The sequence below is a fragment of the Megascapheus bottae genome, chromosome 18 (genome assembly GCF_031878675.1).
Source record: "Megascapheus bottae isolate mThoBot1 chromosome 18, mThoBot2.hap1, whole genome shotgun sequence".
Lineage (NCBI taxonomy): Eukaryota > Metazoa > Chordata > Mammalia > Rodentia > Geomyidae > Megascapheus > Megascapheus bottae.
Window position 1 is genome coordinate 23,702,871 of NC_143526.1, and position 19,671 is coordinate 23,722,541.

The following is a 19,671-nucleotide window of genomic DNA, read 5'->3' on the forward strand; positions in this document are numbered from 1 at the left end:
CTGTCTAATAAAATGAAGGTGGTAAACTGTTTCATCTATGAGAACAATTTTCTAAGAAATATTCTAAAATTCATTCAAATAATTCATTCAAACTTAAGAATTGAATGAATAAATAAATACTGAACTGAGATATAGTTATCTACATGCATAGTGTTTGAATGTCCTAAAGAATACAGTCTCTGGCCATATAATAATGTTTTGACAAAGGACTGACAGTGGACTTATAAGATGATCTAGCCATTCTTGTTTGCCTGAGTGTACTATATGATATTTAAACAGCATTAAGATTGCCTAAAGATGCATTTCATAGAAAATGTCCCATCTTTAAGTGATGCAACTAACTCTATGCTTCTAATTATAATGTTGTAAGTTCTACTTTGAATTACACACCTAATGCTTTCATCTTCAAATAAGACTTAGAAATATCGCAATCTTTCAACAAAATCTAAAGTTTCTCCTAGGCACCAAGCACATTTCCAGATACAACTCATACTAAAATGAATGAAGAAGACCAAGGCCTGGCTTTTTAGAAATAGTAACAAAAATTAAGTGGACAATAATGTCAGACTGTGATAGGAATTATGAAGATAAATGAAATAGGATAAAAATACAGAAAGTCACAAGAGCCATTGTTCAAAGTTAGGCCATCCAGAAATTGATTCTTTAACCAGTTGGTTTTGTTAGGTTGAGACATTGAACCTCAGAGATCTTTGGCTGAGATACACTCCAGGCTGAGTAAACACTGTGTCAGATGGGAGTGTAATTGGCTTGTTTCTGGAACAGTATGATAGCCAGAAGGAGAATCACCATGAGTGAGGATAAAAACATGGCTCAGGACCAGACTCTATAGGGCCTTTGCTGTGTCAACAATTTAATATTTTACACCAAAGTATAATTGGACACAAAGCTATCAGAAGGTTTGATAGGGGAATATATGTTATGATTCATGTTTTATGACAATGCCTTTGGAAATGAACTGTACAACTTGTGTGTGAAGACAAGAGGGAAAACCTGGGAGAGAATATGAGAAGGGTTGACATTGTGCAAAAAGAAATGTACCTAGTATCGATTACATGAATCTGCCTACTACCTACAACATAACTGTACTCCCCTCTGCATTACACCTTTCTATTAACAATACAAAAGAATAATAAAGAATTCCTTTGGCTGCCATATGAAAGCATTGACTTGGAAGAGTCAGAAATGGATGCAAGGAGAACAGTTGGGGGGTTGGTGAAGTAATCTAGGACTAGGAATTTGGTGGTATAATACAAGAGACATAATGGGGAAATGATTTTCTGATGGACTGGTTAAAGGATGTGACAAGGTAAAAAATGGAGAGGGCTAAGAGGAGAGCGGAGTATGTGTGGATAGAGATTACCTTCAGCATGGTAAATGAGGTATAGAGAGAAATTTGCTATCAGAGCAGATATTTGAAGCTAGGAGAAGAATTGAGATCACTCCGCAGTGTAGGCTAGGGAACTGAGAACACTGAATACAGAAGTTGCAGCTCCAGAGGAGTAGTTGGCATGGTAGGGGAGAGAGAGAAGTTGGAGCATCTGAGAGCCAAGTGAAGGGGAGAAGTCTTAGGTGGTACTGACTCAGATATAGATTTCCAGTTGTATCTTCTTTCATCAAAGCAGCCTTGCTCTAAGAGTTTTAGTCATGAATGATTTTACTTCTTGGTCAAATGAGAAGGAAATAAGAATAAATGTTCACGGGGCCAGGAGTTTGGCCTAGTGGTAGAGTGCTTGCCTAGCATGCACAAAGACCCGGGTTTGATTCCTTGGCACCACATACATTGAAAAAAGCTGGAAGTGGTGCTGAGGCTCAAGTGGTAGAGTGCTATGCCTTGAGAAAGTCCAAGGACAGTGCTAAGGCCTTGAGCCCAAGCCCAGGACTGGCAAAAAAAAAAAAAAAAAAAAGAATAAATGTTCAATAATACTCTTTAATTAAGAGTATTGTCTTAACTAATTTGAAATTCTTATGTGTATTTTAAACAAAAATAATATTTGAATGATCAAAATTAGTATTTATAAGTCTAATTGAAGCTGAGATTCAGAATTCAAGGGAAGAATGGTCCTTAAAGTTAAATTGCATTGCCAGTTTTATGGTGAAATGGCTTTGCAAAATTAAATTTAATGACTAAAATTAAACCCGTGAACTGGAATAGAACATCTGTATACAGGTAATTTCTGTGTTACAAGGCTAGAGAAAAGCCAAATACCTACCATAGCCAAAAATATTGAGTTTAATAAGAAGCCTATTTTTCGTAATATTGTACTTTTTATAATTGTGACACTTAGAATTTTGTGTTCTTTTATACTGAGACTTTAACTCTCAAAGATATAGCTGGTTCTACTTTATAACTTCTTTTTTATTAGTATTCATTAATAGGATAAGGAAAGTTCATTGTGACAGTGCCACAGATGCATACAGAAGGGTACTTGAACAAGTTAACTCCAGGACTCTAATTATATTTCCTTCTGCTTTTCTCCTCCTTTATTTGGTGACAACTGAATATTCAGTGAGCATTGTCTTTCACTATGATGGTGTTATACTTACATGTGCTTTACCCTTATAACAATCCTGTTATTTTTTTCAGGAAACTGAGGCACAAATCGATTTAATAACAGGATCAAGAAGTCACAGCTAATAAACTATAGAACAACAACTCTTGTGTTTTCTGCTATCTTAATACTAAACTTAATTTCTACCATAATTTGGATTCATCTTGTATGCTTTCCATCCTTTTTCTTTTGAAGTATGCATTTAATTTTTTTTTTTAAGTTGGAAGTTAAGTTAGAGTTTTATTCCGCGCCTAGCGCCGAGAATCATACTGACCGGTCAGGGCCGTCTCTAAGATGTGAGTGAGAGAGCGACCTAATCTTACAGGCTACCTTTATAGACCCCAGCCATGTGGCTGGGCTGGCCATACACAAGAAACGTATGTATTCCACATTTATGCTTTTTTGTTTTGACAATAGTGAAAGTTACGCTTGGACTCTCATATTAGGTATTCATTCTACAACTTGAACCATGCTCTCAGCCCCTTTTACTTCATTTTTCAAATAGGGACTTCCATTTTGCCCAGGTAAGACTGGAGCATGATCCTCCTGTCTTTTCTGTAAAACTAGAAAGACAAGCCTGTGCCACCAAGGCTAGCTGTTTTGATTGATTGAAGTTCAGGTCTCAAACTTTTTGCCCCAAACAGCCTCAGTTGTGTTCCTGTAGACCTCTGTCTCTTAAGTAGCTGGATTTTCAGTGTGAGCAATTAGTCTTGGCTGCTTATACGCTTTTGATGTTATACCACAGTATTTTAAAGTGGAAGTCACATTTACAGACAAAAAGTATGCAACAATTTCAGGAGAAACTGTGGTCAGACTTTATGGTTTTTTATTTAAAAGTTTAGGGGTGCACTTTGGTTCTTACAAAGCCTACTTCTGTGAACTGCTATGAGATTTTTTTTCCTTGGCACCCCATAGTGTCAGTATGAAAGGGTGGAACTCAGGTGTAGAGGACTGAAATTGGAGTTTTCCGATGTCTTCCAGAGTTCAAGCCCCATCACACACACACACACACACACACAAAGATATAACACTATAATAATTATTTTATACTAAAATCATACAATAATTTTAAGCTCTTAAGATGCTAGTACCTTTCTTCTGGTAGTAAAGAATTGGGAGTATACTGCAGAATGGCAGTTTCCTTCACCAGGGTAGAATTATTAGTAGTATTTGAGATGAAAAGGCCTGCAGGCAGAGGTGCTTGTTAAATCCTGGTATCTTCTCAGTCAATTCTACCACTTTTGCAACTGAATCCAATGTATATTCTACAAAACCAGAGTGAAGAAAGAGAAGGGAAGGGAATGGGCAGAAAGATTGAAAGGCATGACCGATGAAATACATTGTATATACTGATTTCATGACTTGCTTTGTTAAATGGCAATTTCTTTGCACAACTACCTATAGGTAGATAAATGAATAAATGAAATAAAAAGCTACAAAGTGACAAGTTTATGTGGTGTACAAACTGGAAAATTTTAGGTTACACATGAAAGTTAAGTGTATTGGTTGCTAGTGACTAGAAAGGGTCAATTAAATAGAAGTGAGTGAAAGGAAACCCTCCTTAAGTAAATAGTAACTAATAAATGATCTGATAATTATAATGGTTTTATTGGTGATTATAAAGAGAAGTTTGGGTTTTTTAAAATTACTCTTCTTTGGACTTACGAACGCATTTATATTTCTTGTAGGTTTGAGTGGCCGTTTCTTTGTCACTACTCTTCCAGCATTTTTCCAGTAAGTTTAAATGTCTGGTTTTGCAACTATTAGAAATTAGTATATGTGTACCAGGAGTTCTGAGTGCTTTTCCTATCACTCATTTAGCGTGATATTTGAGGAAGACTGCACTGCTCTGAATGGTTGCTGTTAGAAGAGAAGAATACCTGAAATGTTGTAGAAAAAGAGGACATGTTTTTAGGCAGGGGAAAAGGTGGGAATCATGTTTGTCTATAATATAGTAAGTGGGATGATTCTTAATAGGCTAGTTGAAGAAAATGGGGAATATTTTTCTAGATATAGGAGCAGCATGTACATGCTCAGAACAACATGAGCCGCCTTCTGAGAACTATGTTTCTAAGTGCCCACAAGATGCATTTGGATCATGCTAGATGAGGAAGGTAGAGAGACTCAGGTAGTGGTGGGGGAAAGAGAATAGGTTTCAGAGATGCCTAAGAAGTAGGATGGTTAGGATTTGATGACTGATTATCCACAAGAGGGAAGAATCTACAGTAACTACCAAAGGCCATTGATAATTAATAAATGCTATTGCTAGCCTGAAAGATAAGGAATATTTTAAAATTAGAGGAGATTTTTTTGGAAGTAGAAGCCAGAATGGCAGAGTATTGAGTGCTTATTCTAAATTGGGACATTTAGGTGGCAGTTTGGTTTCAGAATCTTGAACCCAGGGAGAAAGATCTGAACTAGATACCCATACCAGGAATTCCTCCACATTGAGGTACATAACAATTGAAATATATCTGGAAAGAGTACATGCAATGAGAGGAGAGGCAAGTAAGGAAGATTCTGACATTAAGATATCTGTCAAGGAATGGTCCCCAGAGAGCTTTTGTGGTCTCACATAACAAACACAAGACCTTGTACCCTACCCATGAAACTGAAAGAAACAACCAGAAGCTAAAGTAGAAAGGAAGGGATGATAGTGGACGATGTTAATGGCAGGTGTAAGAAAAGTGGCAGGAGAATACTCCAGGAGATAGCAGTTAGGAGTCATCACAGATCATTGGTCCGAGCCGGTTCAATGGAATTGAGAGCTCAGAACGTTCAGTCTCACTGCATAATGAGTGACTAATGAAGGGAAAAAAATTAGCAAGTGTAGATTCTGTCCTTTGGAAGTTTGAGGGTGAGAAGATGAGAGGAAAGGCTAAAGATAGGTTCTCGAGATTAAGCATTTTATTGTTGATGATGGTAATGATGATGATGATTTTAAAGGGAAGGACTTGCATGATATATTTGGAAATGGAGATAGGGTTCTTTTTTTTTAACTGGGAGCTGTGGTTAAAGTATTAATGGAAAGTAATATGGTGAGATGAACACTTGATAACTTTGGTAATAGCTGAATATTGTACAGTGATAGAATAGAACAGCCAAACTCAGTGGCTCACACCTGTAATCCTAGTTACTCAGGAGGCTGAGATCTGAGGATCAAGGTTCAAAGCCAGCCTGGGCACAAAAGGACCTGAGACTCTTATCGCCAACTAACTTCTAGAAAATGGGAAGTGAGGCTGGGCTCAAGGGTAGGGCCGTAGCCTTGAGCTCAAAAGCTCAGGGATAGTGCCCAGGCCAAGTTAAAGCCCCATGACCCACAAAAAAAAAAAAAAAAAAAAAAAGGATACAATAGAATTTGTAATGCATTCGGTTTTGGAATTTCTCATTTGTAATAGATTAAACCTTATGTATGTCTAATTATGGTCTTTTCTTCATTTGAACCAATTTAAAATATCCCTAAAATTCATATTAATGACCAATAGTTATTGTTATTTTTACTTTCATCTTCGTATTTTGATTTATTTACATTATACGTTTATAATCTACAGTGCGAAGGATGGGATATTTCGACGTTACCGGGGCCCAGGAATCTTTGAAGACCTACAGAATTACATCTTAGAGAAGAAATGGCAATCAGTTGAGCCTCTGACAGGATGGAAATCCCCAGCTTCTCTAACGTAAGTTGTTAATATGTTAATAGTAAAGTAGAATAAAGAAAACAATAGGTGTCACATTAGTTGAACTTAAAAACCTACATTTGTCTTTATGTTCTCTTCTGGTTATCCTTGATGGGTCCAGGTAATGTTTTTTCCTGTCTTAGGTGACTTTGGTTTACTACATATTTGGTAGTCATATCTCTGAAAGTCACAGAAAGCCTCTCTTCCAGCTTTCGCCACTAAACCACACTAACCTTTTTCCTTGTATATAATATGGTATTGAATATAAATTGCCACTCTTTCTTCCTTAAAAATTACATCATTGATAAAATGAGATAAACTTTCTTATAGTTTATGAAAGAATTGGCTACCTGTCAGTATATAACGGGTAGTAATTTTTGGCTATCAGTGGTAAACTGTATGATACTTGGTGAGATGTAGATCAAGCTGAACTGTAATAACTTAATCACAGGTATAATTTTGAATGGTATATTTTTAATTGTCAAGTGTAGATAGGCTTAATAAATTATTAACACAGAAGCAAATAGTACAATATTTTGGGAATAAATCATTTAGTGGTATCATGTTAAGATTCAGGACACATAGTTTACTCTAAAAGCAATTTGCCTCTGGCATTTAATTATGAATGCCAGTGTTTTTCATCGAATTTTCTAGGTGTTGGGTATTCATCAGTGAATAAACAGACATGGTTACCCCACTCGCTTCAGCTAGCTTAAAAGTGATTAAGACAAAACAAATTGCTGAGGATACAAAGAATCCTTGTTTGACAGCACTTTAAAAGAAAGCTGTTTTATTAAAAGAACTAGGGGTTTTGAGTGAAAAGGTTAGGAACGATTTCTCTGAGGGGAAGACTAGAAATAAAGTATGAAATACAACAGATAAAGAGTCACCTCCAAATTTGGGAAATAGTGATTGTAGTATATGTGAAAGAGAGTAGCATAAATTGAGTAAATAAGGCAGGCTGAGGCCAGATGTTATAAGGCCTTTTGTTTGCTGGAGTACTTGTGTGAAGAGAAACAAGAGATTGGAGAGATCAAAAATGGATCGGTTAGAGCATTTTCATGGTGTCTGCCTTGAGATGATGGTTTGTAGGAGGGTAGCAGTAGAGAAGATGGAGAGATGAATGGAATGAAAGTATGTTTGACTTGGCCAACGTAGAGAGGAAGAGGACTTAGGAATCCTAAGTTCAACTTTCTAGTTTCATGTTTCAGTACTTGGTAGATCCTTATTACTGATTTGGCAGACAAAACCAAAGGTTCTGTGTTGGATTGGTTTGATTTTCAGTGCACACTTTTAGAGGTGTTGAGTTGGGTGCATGGGGATGAATTTCCATGGAGAATTCAGGAATGCAAATATAAAACATTTAAATATAAAACTTTGGAGTGCTAGGGGAGAACCTAAAAAGAGAAAAGGTGAAGACAGTGTTCTAGATGGTTCCATGAGCCACCCTCCAATTAAGAAGCTGAGTAGAGAGTAAGTCAGCAAAAACAAACACAAACAAAAACCCTAAAGTCAAAAGGAGTATCAATGAGGTAGGAAAAAAAAACATTGATATGCCATTTTCCAGTAGGCAATAAAAGGCACACCAGAGAAAAGTAGCAGTCACTGGGTCCCTTATCTCCAAGAGTTGAAGGAAGATTAAGTTCAGGTCTGGGACAAGGACACAGAATGAAATGGAGATGAGATCATCATACCCTTGACAAGTACTGGTGTGCAGTGATCAGGACAGAACCATCCATGTTTTAGTGGGTTAAAGATAAAGCAGAGAGGTATTGCAAGTGAATCTAATCATGGGAAAAAATAAAATAGATGCATAAGCTGGAGGGCCTGTATTGAGTGTTAGGATTGCTGTTTTTAAAAGATGGATATGAGTAGAACATATTTGCATGCAGAGGAAAACTGATCCAGTAGAAAGAAACAGATATGGCTAGTGCAAGAATAAAATGGTGACAGAATCAAGTCCATCAAACAAAAGGTATCCAGAACTGTGGCACCAATGGAGAAACTGAACTGTAACAGGACAGATAGCGTTTCCCAGGGAAACAAGAGAAGGGGAGGATGGGTATATACCAGGCTCAGATTTGGTAGTGGAAAGATAGAGATTACCTCATCGCTTCTGATTTCATAGTGACACATGAGCTTCCATTACTTGGAGGGGGGGAAGCAGAGATGGATAAAGTTTAAACTGAAGAAGTAGGAAATGAGCTATAATGTCAGAGCCTAAAAAAAATACAATAGGACCAAGCAATACTGCACATTCACTTAGGTCTGGGAGTCAGTTTTGCATGTGGGTTCCCTAGAGAGATATTCAGCTATTTAGGGTTGAAGCTTTTTCTAGGTACACAATGAAAGAAGAGAGGGCCACGTAGTTAAAATGTGCTTAGAACAAACGGATTCAAATGATGACCATGGAATCTAATTCTATACGTGCAGAAAAGTGTCCAGGAGAGAACAGTAGATATCAAGAGGTGGAAGGATCAGTGGAGAACAATCTCCCACACCTGAATTCTGTCTTTTATTTTTTCCATAGTATGCATGATCACAGGTTCTCTTCTTTCTTTTTTTTTCTTTTTCTTTTTCTTTAGTATGTCTGGAATGGCTGGTCTTTTTAGCATCTCTGGAAAGATTTGGGTGAGTAATCTTAAATAACTATTACATTTGCAGAGAAGTGTTTAAAAATAAAGGTAGTTTTAAGAGTAAAAGAGTAGAGTAGCTAATACTACTGAAACAAGACAAAATTTGTAGATGTCTATTATTTCTGCTTTTGTAATTTTATTTAGTCAATTTAGAGAACATTAGGCCTGTTATTCAGGTTGAAATATGGAAATATTGTTTATCTTAAATTATGTCCCTTTTCAACTGCATCTCTGTTTTTTTGTTTGTTTGTTTGTTTGTTTTTGTTTTGGGGGATGTGAGCTTAGGACCATATGCTTGCCAGGCAAGTACGCTTATCACTTGACCCACTCGGCCAAATGTTTTCATGTTTGGTTAATTTTGAGTCTTGACTTTATACTCCGGTCAGCATTGGGCTGTGATCCTCTTATTTGTGCTTTTCAGTAGCTAGGATGACAGATGTTCATCATTATGCCCAACCATTGATTGAGATAGAGTCAGGTGAACTTTTTGCCTGAGCTGACTTTGGGCTTCAGTTTTGTAGATATCCATCTCTCAATGGCTAGGATTAAAAGGCTTGAGCCACTGCATCCAGCCTTATATAATCTTGGTTGTGTCCCTTGATGTATTCTCACTATCCGTAGAAGGAGCTAAATTCAATAATTTAACAAAATTATCCTGAAATTTAATATAGCACAAAAAAGAAATTAGTGAATTCTTGTATGTGTGTCTTTTCTAAGATGGATTGGGGATCATACTGTCACATGCATAACTTATTCAAAGAGCTCGTGAAGACCGTTGTTTCTCACACCCATGAATATACCTTGCAGAAAATTTCAGAACATTTTGTATCTCAATTACTAATTTATCTTGCCTCGTGAGATAGATATGTACTTTAGATTTGTTTTATTTAAATTTTTCCAGTGGATACTTGGATTCAGTCCTTTTTTTGGTTAAATTTTAACAATTTTTACATGTATTAAAGTAAAAAATAGTTACTATTTTCCCTCTGCAAAATCATGTGGCTCCCTTGTATTGTTTAATTAATATTGGGTCATCAATTTGTTGAATCAAGAGCTAAGGATTATGAACTGGAAGCTAGGAATTGAAAGTAAGGGATTGTGCCATCTGTAATTTGTTGACATTCAAAGTCAACAAAAAATGGATAAATCCATATAGTCTAATAGCTGCCTGAGCCTTGAGTTATACAGACTAAATTCAACAGGAAATTAGAATGGATATCAGACAGAGTTAGCAACAAGATCTTAGCACAGAACCTGAAGTAAATTTACACTGAGAACAATTTGATTTGTGAATTAAGAAAAGCTTGGAAGGATGTTGCTCAGGAGGTTCACAAATGATTAAAGAGATAATTTTGTCTTCCAAGACTGTATCAAGAACAGTATATCATTGATGCATTCTGGAATGTGGTCCTTATCATATTCACAAAGCATTTGATTTCTGGCCTGGCAGGACCCATTGCCTGAATTTCATTAGGAGTGGGAAGTCTAATTCTGGTCTTATTACCTTGACCAGAGTTTCTTACTCAGCCAGTCCTCACTGACTACTCTTGCCTGCTTTGGTTAGCTTATTCAGCTGCTTTTTCCTTTTGCCTAGTCTTATGTTAAAGCATGTGATATATAATGATGGGGGCATTGTGTGAGTGTGTGTGTGTGTTTTACAGTCCTGCGATTTAAACTAAAGGCCTGGGAGAGTATCGCTGAACTCTCTTTGCTCAAGGATAGCACTTGAGCCACAACTCCACTTCTGGCTTTTTGCCGGTTAACTGGAGAAGAGTTCATGAACTTTCTTGAATCCTGATCCTCAGATCTCCGCCTCCTGAGTAGCTAGGATGATGGGTATGAGCCACCAGATCATTCCTCATAGTTTGTTTTCAACTCATGTCTAGATCACATACAACCATGATGCACAAAAGAAATATGGCATATGATAAGGGAAGGAAAGACAGGGAGACCAGGATGAGCTAGAACCCACAGAAGAATTTAACTTAAAAACATGGAAGCAGGTATAGCAGTTCACACCTATAATCCTAGCTACTCAGGGGGCTGAGTTCTGAGGATCACGATTCAAAGCCAGGGCAGTCACTAAAGACCACGAGACTCCAAAAAGTAACTTAATGAAAAGATGTTGATCCTCTACAGGAATGATACAAGGGAGTGAAATACCATGAAAGTGAGGTGCCAGAAAGGAGGGATGTGGACAAGAAGTTGGAGCTTGAACACTGTTCTTGGGCTTTCTCATGGCTAGAACTCTAGAGCCACAGCACCACTTCTGACTTTCAATGTATAATGGTACCAAGAAATCGAACATGGGTCTTCCTGCATGCTAGGCAAGCACACTACCACTAGGCCAAACTCGCTGCCCGTGGACCAGAAGTTTTTGTCTCTGCCTTCTTATCTCTTCTTCACAGTTGGCCACAGTGCTATAGAGAGGCACCGTTTTTGTCTTTTAAAGAAACACAAGCTGTTGTTTCCCACTTTGTATGCGTGTACTATAATTTAAGTCTTATGGAAGTATTGAGAGGTATTATTGAAGGCAATATGAACTTGGCCAATTTGGAAGACTACCCCTTGCTGCTGTAAGGGGAAGATACTTTGTTGCCTTTGATCAGTGAGTACAAGGGATCAAGGTCTTGTCACTGAATTCCTCAGAGAGGAACCCTATTCTACAGGGCCAGTACTGCTTTGAGGGCAATGGTACAATGCTGGCTGACTATTCTGGGTTGGTCTTTCATTCAGTCTTGGTGGTTCAGACCTCTAGAGTGAGGGCTGGGTTTCCTGTGGAAGTCTTTGCCTCCTAATAGAGCTTGGCCTGCCTCTGTTCCTTAAGTTATCTGAGCCCTGATTAGAACATGGTTCACATTCACTCTATTAGAATGATTTTTTTATTTAGTCTGCTGAGTAAAGTCTACATGTATCCAAAATATAGTTATAACTTAAGTCAAGTGACATTTGGTATAGTTCAGTAAACACTAGGAAACTTCTTTGTAATGAGAGCATGTTATGTTGAACAAGGATCAGTTTTTGACAATTGGAAACTGGCACTCAAGCAAAAATCTAAAATTGAATCAGATCTGTCTTAATCAGTTATTACTTTGGATGCATAATACTGCATCTCCAAGTAGAATATATTCTAAGCCATTGGAAAGTCAAATGAAATTTTAATTCTAAATTTATGAAAACTTAATATGATTAATATCTTTAGTAAAAGTTATTTACAAGACCACAAGATGGCAGAATTTCTTTAAAAATTTCAAATCTCTTAAAGAGAAAATTGAAATAGAGCTTATTAAAGTAAGACCAGTGTCTTAAAATATTTTTATGTTTTACAATTAAAACACAATGATACAAAGGCATAATTTATTGAAATCCAAAAAATTAGCTTAAAAATTTCTAGAGAGTTTCTTTAATCATATGTTTTGCAGAAAGGACCACTATCAAGATGTCTCAGAACTACTTTATTCATCTCAAAAATTCACTTTAATCTTTCTAACTACTTTATTGAACCTTAACCATGAGTAAGATCATTCATCACAGAATAAGGCATGTTCCCAAACGTATCTCTGAGACAACTCAGAGGCAGACTGGCTTTGAACAGTTCCCAGTTCTCTGGCACAGGTCAGGATTTAAGCCTGGTGATGGTACCGAGTCATCATAAAACCATAAATTGTTCAGTACTCATTACAACCTCAGGTAAGAACTGGACGCTGGACTTTCAGTGAAAGAATCTCACTGAAAAGATTTGGAAACTACCTTCCCATATTGCATATACCTCTTTATGCCTGCTCTGTTGCAGAATGCTAGGCTGCTCTCAATAAGTAATTGTTTTTTTCTGAACTCAGTGAATGGACCAGTACCATCCAAAGAGAAAATATGACAAATTTACAAGTGAAGAATTCATTTGTCATTCCTATGACTAGTTAAAATTTTTGATACTTCTTTCCTGTATTTGACAAATGATCATTGAATACTTTGATTCTATGTAGTAGCCTTTAAATAGTTGCCTCAGGTGATTGGAACATCATGTGAGCTTTGATATTAAATGATCAGGTTCATGTCTCTAAGAAGTATTGTTTAGAGTGTATATAATTACTAGCTAAATTTTTAGTATTTGTCAACACAATGTAAGAATACTGTAAGAACGATGATGCATACTTTCACTGGAGGTATGGTTACATAGGAAGTGTAAAGCACTGAGTTAAAACCCCTGTATTGCCAAGACACACAAAAAGTCTTTTTGCTAGGGGCTAGTGGTTCCCACTTGTAATTCTAACTACTTGGGAAATGGATACTGTCACAAGTTAAAAGTTCAAGGCCAGCTCAGTTGCTGGTGGCTTCCTTATGTAATCTTATTTGAGAGATGGAGACTAGAAAGGTTGAGGTTCAAGGCCAGCTCAAACAAAATCTTTGCAGTTCCCACCTCATTTAGTACCTGGACAAGTTGAGGTGTGGCCGTCCACCTAGCCATGTCGGAGGGTGAGATCAAGAGGATAGTGATTTCAGGCCATCTTCTGTTAAGAAGGGATAAGGTGGCAGTCTTCCATCATCACAGCTATAATGAGGAGCCTGCCTGGAAAAATGTGAGACCTCTCACATATATGCACATATACATATATGTATATGTACATATATTCTCTCAAAAGAAAGACTAATGAAATCTCCTTTTTCTCTATCTAATATTGTGTCTTCAATAATAGGAAAATTTAGTAAACTCTTGGTAAGAATGATTGAAGGTGAAGCAATAAGGTTGGTTACTAAAAATAAGCATGGCATATTTTGCATGGTTTGTGCTATCTTTACATAGAAATCACTGAAAGCATATCTAAGAAATCTCCTTTAAATAATATGGTATTATTATTATTAAACTTTGTGGTATATTTGTTTATTACGTGAGGGTAATCAACACAAACCAAAACAAAAAACCATGCTCTGATGGAGAAACGTCCTAGAAAGCATTTCTACTAGAGTTTCCTACAGAGCCTGAGCTCGTAAGGAGGCATGTCTCTTGTCAGATGGCTTTGATTACTACTTTGCATTTACTAAGAATCACTGGAGTATATAAACTTTTGTAGGGACTTACATAAAGATAATTTACAGATTGCAGTTATAACTAGAGAAGGGACTTTGAATACTTTTTTTTTTTCTTACAGCATCTTCACAACTATTTCACAGTGACCCTGGGTGTTCCTGCTTGGTGTTCTTACATCTTTTTCGTCATTGCCACTTTGGTTTTTGGCCTTTTCATGGGTCTGGTAAGAGATATTACCAATTCTTTTTCTTCAAAGCAAAGTACATTTCTTATAAAATTAAAGGAATCCAAGAAAGAATAAATATGTAATATTCTCTTATATTTAATCTAAACAACTTACAGTATTTGCTTACTTGACACAGCTTTTGATGGAAATGAGAGATGGAATGGAAAATTCATTCTGCTATTAGCCTGCTACTCAGAATATGACAGTGGTGGAGAAGAGAGAGCTAAATTGAATGGGATAAGCAGTTTTTCAAACCCAAATCATGGCTGTAATTTCCCTCACTGTCTACTTGTTTGGGACATTACCTCTCCTAGGGCACAGGATAACGTGTTTTATGGCCCCTACGCTGGCTGCAAGTCCTGACTAAAATCTAGTTCACTGGAGGTGAATTTTGTAAGATAATGTTTGTGAAAGAAGAGAGTCATTATCATGGAGATAAAATACAAGTCAGAGCAAATAACTGTGTGTTTTTTTGGCCATGAAAACCAGGACTTAGTAACTGTTGTATTTTGTAGGTATTCAGTTTGTGTTTTTAGTTTACTTTTTTTTTAGGTATTTCATGGGAGAAATATTTGGGATGTTTTACTCTTTGTGATAAGTAATTCTTTTAACTTACACTTGATCAGTTTGATTCCATGTGAAATTCATCCAAGATAAATTCTTTAAAACAGTTGTATTAGGTATCATTTAGGTTATCTCAAAGATAATTCACTTTACTCATTCTAACCACTTTATTGTACCTTACAACTTAGGTACATAAACATTTGTATTAGTAGTCCCTAAGCACTCTATGGTGAAAGTAATGAATGATTACCAAGTTTTATATAAAAAAAACTAAAGTTTTAAGTAAGATGATTTTCATTTTATAATGAAATTTGTCTATCAGTGGGTGTTGTTGTTTTTTTAATAAGTGTGGCTGATTAGCATTGACTTGATAATAAGTCTCACCTTGATCCACAAATGATGAATAATTCCAAAGAGCCTGGCAAGTTGTTTTTATCTTTCCTTGATACTCTCAACACCTTTCATGTTTGGCTGTTGGTGTTAACCTCACATGTGGGAAGCGTGCTTAGCTTCTGAATATGTCATGAATTAGGACCCTATTCATTGATTGTTTTGCTAATTAATATGGCTCTGTTTTGCTGGTTTAAGTGGACTTGATTTTGGACATAGAATGCCATGTACTTCCCTGCTTTCTGCTTAGTGCTAGATTTCCCAAACTGTGTAGATTAAGGTGGTGCAAGGCTCTTGTGGGGGGTTAGTATGTGATTCTCAGTGAGTCAGAGATAGAGCCACTGGGAATGTAGGTTGAAAGTGAAACTTTTGGAAGACCAGTGACAGCGCTTCTCAGCTTGAACAATATTTATTTTTTAAATGATGGTCTCTAGGGAGCTGTACAAAGAAGTTGTCATTCTACAAAGTCGTATGTGAATATAGTGCATCTTGAACAACATCCGCATTTTCATCATTCTCCCCATCTTTCATTTGTCTACACCATCCTCTCAATCTACCTTCCTTATTTTTCAGTACCATTTCCATTTCCTGTTGCTTTTTGTTGGACTGTGAGTTAGCCTTTTCAAGGAATTACATAGTTTTAATTCTCTGCGTCAAGTACCATATTTTGGTCAATGCATTTGTGTACATTTGGATTCTGTCTCAAAGTGTTATGTATTTATAAATTTATATTAGCTCCCACATTATGAGAAATAAAAACATGCATCCTTTGTATCTCTAAGCCTGACTTACTTCACTTAACATTTTTTCAAGGTCTTTCCTTTTCTTTGCAAGTGATACAATATCATTCTTTCTAATGGATGTGTAAAATATCATTGTGCATATATATATAGCACACTTTTTGATCCATTCATACGTTGAGGGGCATTTGGGCTGATTTCATAACTGAAGGCCAGTGAAATAGAATGGAGGAGTTTTAGAATTTCATCTTTGAGATTGGCTAAGTCTGAGAAATAGAATCAAACTTGACCTTGCATGAGTTTTATTCAGAAACTTAGATTGAAATAACAATGGACAAAGGTTATTAGAGCCTAGGCCTGAAGAAAAGAAGAGTTGATTTTTGACTGTTCACATAATTAAGTGAAATGCACTATCAGTGCTCTGTGATAAATCGAGAAGACACATTTTTAATTATCTATTACTGTATTTCCAAAAAGTAGCAAATATCTATTCAAAATGCCTTCACTACAATTGTGTATAGAATTTGCCTAATCATCTCTAATTTCATAGGTACTTTCAAACTTACCTTTCCTGAGATGCATAAATACATTCTTACCTTATTTTAAACAATACATTTCAGGTTGATATTTTCATTAATTTCTAGGATTTAGACCATGTTGGTGAGAATGCTATTTATGTAGCACACTAGGGTACTTCTGCTGGAGAAAGCTATTGAGGCCCAGAGTAACAGCTGTTCCTTGTCCTGTCCAGTGTACTTGTGGGATGGCACGTCTCTGGGGAAGTTAGGATCCAGAGAGGGTTTGGATTGTCAACTGAGTTAAAAACCAAATGAGTGTATCAGAATAAGTCTGAGATGAGAGTGCTGTGCATGAAATGTCCCAACAAAGAAGAGAAGGGAATGGCTCAATACTCAAAGGAAAGAGCTTTGGGGCTGCTTCATTTGATCTTACTGATGATCCTAGAAGCAACAGGTTGTATGAATTACTTGTATTCTCATCCATGATTAGAGGTGAGATTCTTAGGAGTGGGGATTCAATGTCCTCTCAGTGACAAATTTGCCTTAAATGGGCTGAAAATTGAACCAACACTAGCCATCATGTGAAGCTTGGTCCCATCAGCCTTTGTTGTGTTCATCTCCATGGAGTTTAACTTTCCTACGAGCCAAGAAAAGTGACATGTTTTCCATAAAACTGTTCTTGATTAAGTTACTGGTTCACCTAGACTGGACTGTTAGATTTCTTTTCTTTCTAAATTTTAGAGGAAAGAAAATTGAAGCAAATTTATTATAGTTTGTTTTCTTGATTCCACACTGGTTATTGAAATATTTTATGTAACAATCTTTCTTTCTTTCTTTCTTTCTTTCTTTCTTTCTTTCTTTCTTTCTTTCTTTCTTTCTTTCTTTCTTTCTTTTATTTGTGGATCATGGGACTTGAACTCAGCCTGGGCGCTGTTCCTGAGCTTTTCAGCTCATGGCTAATGCCCTACCCTTGAGCCAAGCCCCACTTCCCATTTTCTAGAGGTTAATCAGAGATAAGAGTCCAGGCTGGCTTTGAACCTTGATCCTCATATCTCAGCTCCCTGGTTAGCTAGGATTACAGAAGTTAGCCCGGCTTTGGAACATTATTTTTCATATGTAAACAAAGGGTTTTGTTTTAGAAGAGCATATATATTTTTCACCCACCTGGGAAAGATCTTGAATGCATAATTTCACATAACTAGTAACTTTCTGCCATCAGTAACGGCTCTGAAGGTTGGAAGGCACTCTAGTTCTAGACAAGCAGAAGAGCCATGGGGACCATACACAGTGAGTCAGGTACCTTGAGGGAAAATTCTTTCAACTTAAATAGTTCATTTGCAGAAACATAGAAGGACAGGTTTGGTTTTGTTTGTATTATTGGGTCTCTGTCTTATCTATGTGTGTGTGTGTGTGTGTGTGTGTGTGTGTGTGTGTGTGTGTGTGATGTCCAAATTTAGTGTTTAGGTAAATTATTTTCCTTTTTTTTTTGCCAATCCTGGGGCTTGAACTCAGGGCCTGAGCACTTTCCTTGGGCTTTCTCAAGGCTAGAGCTCTACCACTTGAGTTACAGCCCCATTTCTGGCCTTTTCTATGTATGTGCTACCGAGGAATTAAACCCGGGTCTTCATGCATACCAAGCAAGCACTCTACCACTAGGCCAAACTCCCAGCTGGTAAATTATTTTTCTAGATGCTGTTAATCATGGCTTGCCCAGGGCCTTCCACAGAGGTAGAGCTTGAGCATTAGAGACATGAAGGTTGCCCTTTGAAAAAATGTATCTGCCCTCCTCTTTTGGGTGCGTGACTAATCTGTTCTCTGTGTGCCAGCCGAAGCCTGAAGGTGAAATGGAAGGCTTCATCCCCCTAGAGACCACATTCCTAAACAGTAGCATTTTGTAGTGGCTTAAAAAATGGACCATTTTAAGGGCATGCTTCATAGGCAACCAAAAATCGAACTTGTACTAACAAATCTAATGGAATGATAGAGTTCTCCCAATTCCTGACAAGAAGGCATGTATGTATGTATGGAATTGTGTCATGTCACGAGTAGAAACAGCTAAGTGACTAGTTCAAGGTCACACAACTAGTAAGGAGAAAAGCGGTAAAACTAGTCTCTGTGAGGTCTTTCCTGGGCCTCAGCACTAGCCAGGCCTCCAGAGGGTCCAGAGTGGCTCTGTGGAAAATGCTTGTATTTTTGTTTTTTTGGGGGGGGTTGGTTTTGTTTTTGTTTTGCTTTGTTTGGGTTATTGGAAAGTGTTTCTTCTTTTGGTTGCAGTATGCCAGGATCAATATTTTCCTCCGTGTAGTAGAAACACAGTCATACCAGACATCCTGCCTTGTGAATAGTAAACACATAGCAATCACCTTTGACATATAACTGTTTCATCTCAATTCTCACAGGCATAAAACATTTTTCTCTTTCTGTTGAATTTAATGACTTGTTTATTGTTCTCCAACCCTCCTATACTTTCTACATCTTATTGCCCTCCCCTGTGGGTCTTCTCAGCTGGGCATTTGGGGCTTTTTCTGGATGCCTGAGCATCAGGAGTCTTCTTTGGTGCAGTTTAGAGCAGCTGTCAGGCAGAGTAGTGTCCATCCTCTCCTGACTATTAAGGCCCAGGGCCTTAGTGCCTTTTTCTTCTGTAGACATTTTTGATCATTCTCCACTCCATAATTGATCGTCACTTCTTTATATATCAAGTATCAAAATGATTTATTCATTGTATTTGACTCGTGTTCCATAATTGTTTTATAATTAAACTGCTCATTTGTTCACTTTTCTATCCTTTATTACTCAGATGTTAATGTGGCTCTTCAAAGTTAAGAACCAAATATAAAATACAGTATTGAATTAATATATTCATTGAAACAACCTTGACCGTAAAGTGGGATATTCATGTGATGTTTATAAAATTGAACTTTAAAATCCTCCGACTTTGACTTCTCTAAAATATCTTAGAGTGTCAGTTAAGAAAAACACTGGTATATGCAGTACTATTCTTACTGTAAGACTGACACATTATTTAAAGAAAAAATCATAGTTCAAGTGTTAGATACAAGAAAGAATGTGCTTTCTAAAGGATTAACTGCTTCCAGTATTGGATCTATTTGTATTGTGCTGTCAGGGAGGGAGGGAAGCGCAAAAAGTCAGTGGGAAAGACTGGTTTCAGCTTCCTTGTGGCTCTGGCTGACTGCCCTGTAGAGCACAAGCTGTCAGTTTCACCAACATGTCCCATGCTGGGCCCTGATCATGGAACATGGACTGCTGTGATTCTTTCCTAAAGAAGCTTGTCACTTATCAGGGAAAGGCATGTGCATTTTA

At 37.0% G+C, this 19,671-nt stretch overlaps 1 protein-coding gene across 1 annotated transcript in view; it reads left to right on the plus strand.

Annotated features, from left to right (window-relative positions):
- Positions 1-19,671, plus strand: part of Tmx4 (thioredoxin related transmembrane protein 4) — a 33,829-nt gene that overhangs the window by 12,097 nt on the left and 2,061 nt on the right. The window contains exons 3-6 of the mRNA XM_090352014.1: positions 4,259-4,304; positions 6,122-6,250; positions 8,836-8,881; positions 14,034-14,135. Coding sequence (XP_090208140.1) covers positions 4,259-4,304; positions 6,122-6,250; positions 8,836-8,881; positions 14,034-14,135 — 323 coding nt within the window. The remainder of the gene's footprint in view (positions 1-4,258; positions 4,305-6,121; positions 6,251-8,835; positions 8,882-14,033; positions 14,136-19,671) is intronic.